The 10105-nt window shown below is 36.5% G+C and overlaps 1 protein-coding gene across 1 annotated transcript in view; it reads right to left on the bottom strand.

The window, feature by feature from the left end:
• Positions 1-1840: 1840 nt before the first annotated feature.
• Positions 1841-10105, bottom strand: part of PLLP (plasmolipin) — a 232815-nt gene continuing 224550 nt past the window's right edge. The window contains exon 4 of the mRNA XM_078671579.1: positions 1841-4002. Within this exon, the coding sequence (XP_078527705.1) occupies positions 3883-4002 (120 nt within the window). The 3' untranslated portion in view covers positions 1841-3882. The remainder of the gene's footprint in view (positions 4003-10105) is intronic.

Below are 10105 nucleotides of genomic sequence, written 5' to 3'. Positions count from 1 at the left end.
AGGACATCTTAAAGGCATGTTAAGTTTGCAAGCACAACCCAAGAAACCTGCTTCAGATGCTTGCCATCATACACCTATAACAGGCTTTCTTTACATGCAAGAACTACTCTAGCAGAAACAAATGTGGCAGGTCTCAACATGATACCAAAAAAACATAATTGTGATCAGAAATGTGTACTGCATTTGATTGAATGTTTATGCTGAAAATTATACGAGAATTCCCGATCACACACGAGCTTTGCAAAATAATTATTCAGAATCGCACCTTGCACAGCATTATACTGTTCATCCTTCTACCGAATAGAGTTTAAATGTATTAGGACAATGTATCAATCCAAGGTCCAAAAAGAGAATTCCAAATCAGGCAAAGAGAAAACAGATGTATTATTAAATAACAGGTGGTACAGTTTGGTCTAAATGAAGAGTTTGAGTTAGGATTATCATTAAAATGAATAATTAAAGATACTTTACATCATCTTTGACATGAATGAGTGGAATAAGATCTATTTAGAAAAGGTTTTGTCATTAGGATCTATCTTCTATCAGTAATAGCTAGGTATGCATCAAATGTTCCAATCCCTTGTAAAGGTCCTTTGCATCGGTACTTACTCTAGCAAAGTCAAAGCGGCTTCAGCAGCAATTCCAGACTTGCATCATCAACATGGCTGCACACACATTAAACAGGCACTATGGTCTCCATGCATCATCTGAGACTGATGCAAGAGGTGATCAATAAGTTTTAAGTCATCTATTTTCTCATGATCAGTACATTCCCTGATACTATAATTTATCTTCTTTCTTATTTCCTTCCTTTTGCTGGGAAATTTCACTATTACCTGAGAATAGTCGAGAACTAGGACAGAGGGTAAGAATAATATTATCTCTATGGTAATACTATTATTCTTGGTCTAAGGGTCTATCCTAATCTCAGTACCCACTCACCAAGCCATCTGCAATTGGTCGTTGGTATGGGCTCACCACTGTTGTGCCTGGGCACAAGGCTGCTTGCGTCATATATATGCAATCGTGATGTTAGCTGCACACAGTGTTTAAGCAAACTTTAGAGAATCATTTTTTGGTGACAAAAAACATTTCAGGGGACCCTGTAGTTGGAAATAGGACAGAATCTTGGATTACCAATAGCAGTTTTGCCATAAAGTTTACTTTATCCTTTGAAATTGGGTGCCATAGTGTAACTTATATTTTGGAAATAGTTATTAAATAAGTAATTGACAGGTTTAATGCAAACTATCTAAAGTGAGAGTGTCCATGGTAGGCCAACCAGTCACAAATGCCACAATAGATGCAAATGCAGTCCAGGGTAGAAAAAATGACACACAATTAAAATTGTAAAAACATTAAAAAAGAAAAATTACTTTGGTGAAACATCATTAGGACATTGGAAGGATCGCCACTTTAAAGAAAGATATAGAAGTCAACTTCCTTCACACAGCACAATATAATTAATGTTATGTGCATCATTTGTTCCTCACTATACTGTTAGTAAAATCTTACAGTACCTTGTGGAAATTTACCCTGCTGCAATGTCTACTTTACTTCTCCTAAGAAATAGAAGCAGTAGATTTTGGAAACATAATGCAGTGCTTGCCAAACATTACAGAACCAAGACCCACTTTTTAGTATGACAATCCTTCGAATCCTTCACATCCCACCTAACTTACATAGACAGGAAGGGGGCGATTTATTTAATGTAACTAAAGCATTGTATGGTAGCGCATTGTAATTTACTGGCTGCATATTTTCCATTGAAATGGACACTACATTTGCACAGATATTTAATGATAAAACTATGTTGCACACAAACAATAATGTGTGGAAATCGGGTTTCAGTGAGTGTTTATTATTTGTGCATCACCAAATAAAGCATCTTGATTTGTTCTGATCCTATTAAAATCTTTCTTTCCATCATACTTCAGAATTACAAAGAAATTGTGCTTCATTTTTGATTTTCTAACTGCTGAATGTGTTCAATTCATTTACAGGTATTTTCAAGTTGCTGTGTGTTAGGAAAAAGTGACGTTCTACAGCCTTTCCTTTCACACTTCATGTACCCCGGCAGGATTGTAGCATAATTCATTTTAATTTTCATTTTCTCACTGCAAAGTGAGAGTAATTTGTAAACACCAGTCCCCATGTTAAAAAACATAAGCAGCAATTTGTCAGAAGACATAGCCTGACATTTGACCTCTGTTTTTCCAAGCGCAGAAATTGTGACAAGATAAATACAGAATTCTAAGGCATCTTTGTTTATTACTTGGACTTTTGCGAACTACCAAAAATCGGCTCGCGACCCACCAGTGGGTCCTAACCCAAAGTTTGGGAAACACTGTTATAAGGAGATTTCGCCTTGGTCATGCTTCGGTTGCCATTACTCCAAGAAAGAAGGGGAGAGGATGTGGTCTAATCGCTAGAGCTGCCAACGTTGGAGCTGGGAAGCCAAGGTTCGAGCCTGTTGGAGCTGGGAAGCCAAGGTTTGAGCCTCACGGTCGACTCTACATCCTGGGATTCTGGGCAAATCACTTAATCTCCCTGTGCCTACCACAAAAAAAATGCATGTGTCCTTGTGTAACGTAACTGGTGCTGATATCAAGCCTTTGGGTTGAGTTTGCGCTATATAAATCTGCAAAAAAAAAAAAAGCTGTATTCAATGTACAGCATTTATTCTGACTACCCTTGATAGAATAAGCTGCTGAGGTAACATCCTTAAGAGGTGTAGAAGCACTGCTGGAGAAATACAGGGAGTCTATGAAAGATTTCGATTGTGTTTATTAAGTGACCCCTGATGATGTTCTTTGTAAGCAAAAAGGACATTCATATAGTGGTTGTGGTCTTCCTGAACAGTCTTTGTCGTGTTATCAATATGTATGCGGTAAACATCTTGCCATATTTCAGAGGCTAAGCTACGGATTTGGCCAGTGCATGAAGATATCTTTTTTATTTCAGAGTTACACAGACTGCTAAAAACGGAATTCCCCTATATTTTCCAATATTTGGACACCTCTTCTTGACACCACGTTTTTCCAAGCGGACAGAGGAACAGTCAGGGTTCAATCACAGCAGCAGGAATGTGTGGCAGAAATGTAAAAAGAATTAGGCTCTATACTAAATACATATGCTTATAATTGCCTCAAGTAGTAGGCTGCTTGTTGTGTAGGTATTTTATTTAAATACATATGTATCATGAAAATGTATATAGGCACAATATTCCGCCTAAATGTAATATTCCTCCTCCAAATACCTAATGCAAACAAATTACTACACTCTGTTAACTACTTTGCATTCCATATTGTCAATATCTTTTCTGAAAAGAATGAAATTGATTGTGGTGTTAAGATCACATCACATTAATTTTATGTGCGGTGTAATGTTTTTTTTTAATCAAATCTAAGATGTAATATTTACTTCCAGAAACAGATTCAACAGCATTATTTCCTAGTCATTTCAGTCATAACATCTGTTTGATTTGCACAGGTTTGATATTGGTCTCTACGAAGAGACCGGGAGGCCACTGCTGGTCAGTATGAAATCACTAATGTGCAACAGATGATGCAAGACAATGCCTTTAGCTGATGTTCAATTTAAACAGCAGTGTTTGGATACTGGTGGATGTGATTAGTCAATGCAGAGACAAAATTCTTGATGGACACCATGCCGTGGAGGCAAGTGCTGCTGGATCGTTGGAACTTCAAGTGGGACATTCTCGCTTTCAGTTGCAGTTGTTGATTCTCTGTTGTGTGTATGCATGGCCTACCAACACGTTTCAAGATCATTGCTATGTCTATGATATCATCGAGATTTTATTCCATTCCTGACCAAGAAATAGTTCTTCTTCATGTTGGTTTTAGGATAAGTGAAGACATTTCAGGCATTTGGAGATCCCGCTGCCTGATTAGTGGCTGCATTGGTGGGAAAGCCCCTCCAAGTTTGGAAGCTGAAGAAAGAACTTGCGCCGTAGCCAAGCATCACGAGGCAGGCAAAGAACTGAAATTGAAAAGAGGGCAAGAAGAATTAGTGGCATTTTAATGGTTTCAATATTCATCATCATACACTGTGTGCCGCAGGTCAAGACAACCTGATGCTAGTTACTTACATTTTTTTTGTTTTATTAACTTTTTTGTTTTTGTTCAACAAGGGCGTGGCCTATTCAAGCATTCGACACCTGCACAGAGGTTGTACCTATGACAGTTCCTAATTATACTTTGACATACATTCATAATATTGAATATGTATGCCATTGAATGTTGGTGTTCTGCCATTATATGGCAAGATGACTGCAGATAAAGTTGGATGGATGTGTTGCAGGGAGCAGAACTATGCTTGGGATCACGGAACATCAGTAGGCAGGAACTGAGTCACCATACTACCTCAGTACCCATGAGCCCGAGTATGACTAGCTATAGTGTCTCACCTGTCTCCAAACCATATCCAGAGTAAGTGACTTGACATTGAGGAACATAACACTTCCAACTCTCTTAGGGATTGCAGTAACAGGACACCCCCTTTTGCTCTCAATCTCATCCACAATACAAATATCACAGAGGCACAAAGGAAGTTGGAAATGTTTATTTAAACTATCCTGCTCTAGAAGGAAGTATTCATGCCACAATTAGAAAACAAATGCCTAACAAAAATACAGTTAGCATAACCAGTAAACCATATATTATGAAAAGCCCTATCATATTATAACACAGACAAGCCTAACCCCCTCCCCTTCTACAGAAGCGGAATGATTATACAACAAAGATCTCTGGAATTAGTAGCAGATCCCGTACCATAGCATACACAGTTGGACATTCTACACCTTGGGTACAGCCGTGATCTCCTCTCAGAAAGTCTCTCTCTCTCTGTATGTTACATTAATGTGAATACCTATATGACAAGGCGCTTATGCTCACAAACAACAGCTGCACACATGGGTTGTGTCTAGGTTCTAGTGCCTGACCAGAACGTGTCAGGGTTGAGACTGCTCGCCTGCCTGAACTACAATTCCCATGAGTATTAGGCTTTTGACTACATCTCCCATGAGCCTCTGCTTGCTGGCTGGATATAGCGCGGTCTGGCCGGGAGGTGAGTGTACGTGATTTTGTTTGGATTCTTGCGGGAGCGGCTAGCTCTCATTCTGGAGGTTTCCTGGTGGCGGTATTGATCCAGCGGCCTATAGAAAATATATCATAAACAACGCTACCCAACTTCATAACCTATAAACAAAATTTTATACTAAATATGGACCCATTTATAAACCTGACATATTTTGGGCCTACTGAATCAGGTGGTCAGATTAAATCTATATACACATTATCTACAAACTATATATATATTTATACATCTGCGAAAAGAACATTGTCATTAGAATAAAACTTGACCATTTAAACGACCACCATTGGCGACGTGATCTAGCTAATAGTAACCTACACTTCTGAATAACCAAGACCAGCTTGTTTGTCAAAAGTAAGATTTTATTTACTAAATTATGGTATATAAGTTGGTTGTTTTATAAATGAGTTTTATTAACAATAAAGCAAACATGATTGTAAAGAAATATGAGAAAATACGATTTAAGCAAGTAAATCAAATTTAAAGTGAATATATAAAGTTTAGCATTTCTAAAACCTAATTCCCTAACTGAGTTAAATAGATAGAAATTAAAGAAAAGTTCTTTGAGGATTCTTACGTGCTCCAAGTAAAGTCCGTCAGCACTTCACCCTCATCGGAAAGTTAGAAAGCAGCAGCCAGCCCATCCCTAGGGGCATGACTTTTTATACCTTTCTACGCTAACTAACTACGCAAAGGAAAGTTTTCAGAAATCCTCGACGTCCCATTGGCTGAGAGTGACAAGTGACATGTCACCCACATTTCAAAATTTCCATTAAATCACTTTTCTTAGAGACCATTGTCCCTTCCGAGTGCAACCAGGAGCTTCCTTATGTTGCAACAATTGTATAAAGTCATTCTCGCAGCGTCCATTGACTTTCTATTGACTTCCGCGGATGCCAAGTTAAGGACTGACAAAATGTTCTTTTTCGACCTTGGCCATGTCCGACAGAATGACGGCAGCACATCAGTTTTTGCTTTGTGAATGCAGCTTTGGTAAACGTTTTAATTCAGAATGGGCGTCTCGTGACTTTTGCAGAATTACAAGTCAGCTCTTTTCTGCGACTCAAGTGACTAGGCCCAAAAGCAGGCAACTTTAAGCTTTCTAGTATAAAACAAACACAAGAAAAGTATTAATGTAAGAAATAATGTAGATTCTGTATCCACCCCTTGGTTCACTAATTAATTAACCCACCCGATTAATCAAAATGTTACCTAGCCATTGCAAACAAATAAAGCAGCGTTTATATCTACCAGTCTCCGTTATTCCATGAGACTCATATGCACCTAGAATAGTAGAAATGACATCACACAGACAAGGAAAAGCAAAACAAGCACATGCTTCTTTTAAGTTTGCAGCAGTTAGTAATGACAAAAACAAAAACAATAAATTATTTTATTATTTTGCACGAACAAAAAGATGCAACATTTATGCACGTTTATGAGCACACATGTTAGTCCCCCCATGTGTAAAGTTTAATCTAAGTTGTATTAGCACAACATATCACAAATCATTAATATTATTATTCATGTTATGGAAATGTGACTTCACGAGATTAAACAAAATTTTGTTTTCTATCTCGCTCCATCAACTCCCTCATCTGGTGATTAACAAATCACCACACCAGCACTCAAAATTTTTGATAATTTAAATTTCTAAGAAATCGATTCAAATTCATTTGTATCAGTAAACCTAAAAGTCTGTTTCTGCATAATCTTTGGAATTAACATAACGTTCTCCATGTAACTCCTGTAATTCGATCTCTCTTTCTTGTTCTTTTCTAAGTTTATAGATTCTTTTCTTTTCTTTCAACTGTTTCTTTCTCTTATGTAACAAACAACCTATTTTGGTCAAAATAAAAATGAATACTATTATAATCAAAGGTGCCAGAATCTTGCCAAGAATTGAACTTCCGATATTATGAAACCAGTTTTTAATTGCTTGAAACCTTTTTGAAAGTTTCCCTGTAAAATCATCTTCTTCTAAAGGAATTATCTCTGAATGCATTTGTGTAATATTCTTAATATACATTTCAATATTCTTACTTTCATCAGGTATATATGTACAACAATGTTGCACATGTAAAATGCCACAGACTCCTCCCTCTTTTGCTAGGAGTATATCTAAAGCAAGGCGGTCTTGAATTACCATAGATCTAATTGCAATAACTTCAACATTCACTAATTGAAATCCATCAGCTGTGTCAGTTGATAATCTATCAACTATAGTAGACAATTTTCTGATTCTCCCTGCATTTAGGGTTATACCAACAAAAGGTATTACAGCTTGAAAAATATCTCCCAGAACTTCAGTAAAAGTTTCTCTTTTAACTCTATTTACATAATTATGAATTTTAAACAATCCTTCTGAATCTCTGTCAACATGAAACACTTTAGGAAAAACAATTCCCACATAACAAGTTCCATACCAATGGTCTGGAAGGTTGTAGTAGGCTTTGTCACCACAAACAAAATAAATCCCAGGAAAGATAGGATCTTTTCCACCTTTAAATCCCCAACCTCCCAAAATCTGATAAGTATCTTCACAGTTACTTGCACCTACAAAATAATTATCAAAAAGTGTATTATCTCTTCTAATGCAAAGTTTTCCACTAACTGGTTTGTCTATGTGAATTGCAATATTTTCAAGCATTTTGCCATTTAATTTCTCATCCTCTTTTTGCCAGAAAGCTGACTTAGTCTGCTTGACTAATTCATTCCTCTTATAAATTGCTCTTCTCTCCTCAACCATGTTCAAAAATTTCTTTCCTTCAGCGCTTAATTTACATGTTAGATTATTCTTGTAAGCATACTCGTAAGTGAGTTCATTAGTAACAAGGAAAAATTCTCTCATTTGTTTTGCTTTCTTATGCTTATTTAAAGCATTATCAATCTTAATATTTGCAAAAATTTCATCATAATTTGAATAGTAATATTCTAAACGTCCAGTTTGATAAAATAAACTAGTTAATACACTACATGTTACAGCATAAGTGAGAGGAAGCATATTATATGTTACTCCCTCAGAAACAGAAGCAGGTAACTTAACACAGACATAGCAGTCTTTTGCATCCATTACCTTAACATATTCACTCAATAGCTTTGTGAATGTATTACTTGAAAAATCACCTATCGATTTATCTTGATGAATGTTAGGCTGATGATCAATAACTTTTGCAGACGTACTATGTTTAGTTTGGCTAACCAGAGCTTTGCTTGTTAAGTTAACTTTGTGTAATTCTCTATTCATTTCTAAAGGGATAATCACAGCTAGTACCAACCAGAGCAGAATTAAAATGAGCAGACACACCAGAGTCATCTTACAGCATCTTTTAAAAACAGAACACTTTGAAGTGCTCTCCTTAACATAAGGCATTCTTGGTTAGTTTTAGCCTCAAAAAATAAAATAAAAATAAATTTTTAAATTCTAAATTTATTTACACCCCCCTTTTAAAATATATATATTTTTTTTTTTTTTTTTTTTTTTTTAAAACCCTAAACAAGATTTCTTCGACCTTATGTCATACATAAGTTTTCTTCAACTAAACAGTTTTTCTTCGACCTTGTGTCAACTAACAATTTTTCTTCAGCCTTTTGCCAATTCAATATTTCTGTACCTCAATCATTGTCACTAATTTCTTGGATTTCGTTTTCTTCTTCACTACTATCATATATGTCAATAACAGGTGGAATTACTAAGTAAGTCCACTCAGGAGACTTGTATTTTTGGTTTGGTCTTATTATTCTCTTTCCTTTTCTCGATATCACTTCAATTTTTCTTCCAACTCCAACTTCTTTTCCAGGACTCTTTTGACTACTGATTTCTTCAACTTGTTCTTTTGGCTTTTTGATCAATCTTACTCTCAATCTTCCACCTGGCCAGTAGTCTGCTTTTCTCACGTACTTCTTCTTTGGTTCAGAATTATTTGATTCTGACTTCCAAGTCCTTTTCTTTCTGTTTTCACTTTCACCTTCCACGTCACTTTCTTCAGTTTCGTAGTCTGAAATTTCAATTGACTCAGGAACTTCTCTATTCGGCAATTTCACTCCTTCAGGAACTTCACTTTGTCTTCCATCACTGGTACTCGGTAATTCGTCTTCCTCCTCTTCCTCAATTACCTCTAACTTCCCAGATTTCGGATTTCTGTTCCTTACTTCAGAGTTTGTTCTCTGCCTTTCGATACTCTCCTGGTCTGAAACTTCTTTTTGTTCTGCTTCTTTGTCTTCAATGGAGACAACCGAATCCTCAGTTATCTTTCCTTTTAACAGATTCTCTTCACCTTCAGAATCTATTTCAATAATTTCCAAGTCTTTTCTTGTCAAATTTCCATTCACTGGCACAGTTTCCAGATGTCGACTTTCTTGTCGATCTTCAGAATCTGGAATTATTTCACCTTCTGTTTTGCCTTCTGCTTCAGAATCAGAATCATCTGTGGTATCACTTTCAACATCAGAACTTTCAGGAGTTGGTACTGGAATAGTATGACTAGGATGAATCCAACGTTTTAATCCTCTGCACTTTACAGCATTAGTAGTGATCAAAATTATCTGCCTAGGTTTCTGCCATCTAGGAGCTAGACAATTCCTTCTCCGATGTACTTTCGTTCTGACCCAATCGCCAGGTCTCAGATCATGTGTCAAAACTTTTTCATCTGATTGAGCTTCAGTTCCCACCTGATTAGACACAGAAGTTACCATATCAGATAACCTTTTACAGTAATCCAAAATTGCACTGTCATTAATGCTCAACAGTTTACCTACAGGTACAAAAGCTTGCCTCATAACTCTTCCCATTAAAATTTCATGAGGACTCAAACCTGTCTTTTTATCTGGTGTACTTCTTAATGACATCAAAACAAGTGGAAGAGCATCAGTCCACTTTATACCTGTTTCAAGACACATTTTTCCAATTCTGTTTTTAATTGTTCCATTTATTTGTTCAACTACTCCCGATGCCTCTGGTCTGTATGCACAGTGTATTTTCTGCTCAATG

The sequence above is a fragment of the Lissotriton helveticus genome, chromosome 12 (genome assembly GCF_964261635.1).
Source record: "Lissotriton helveticus chromosome 12, aLisHel1.1, whole genome shotgun sequence".
NCBI classification, from domain to species: domain Eukaryota; kingdom Metazoa; phylum Chordata; class Amphibia; order Caudata; family Salamandridae; genus Lissotriton; species Lissotriton helveticus.
This window is presented reverse-complemented; position numbering and strand designations above follow the sequence as displayed.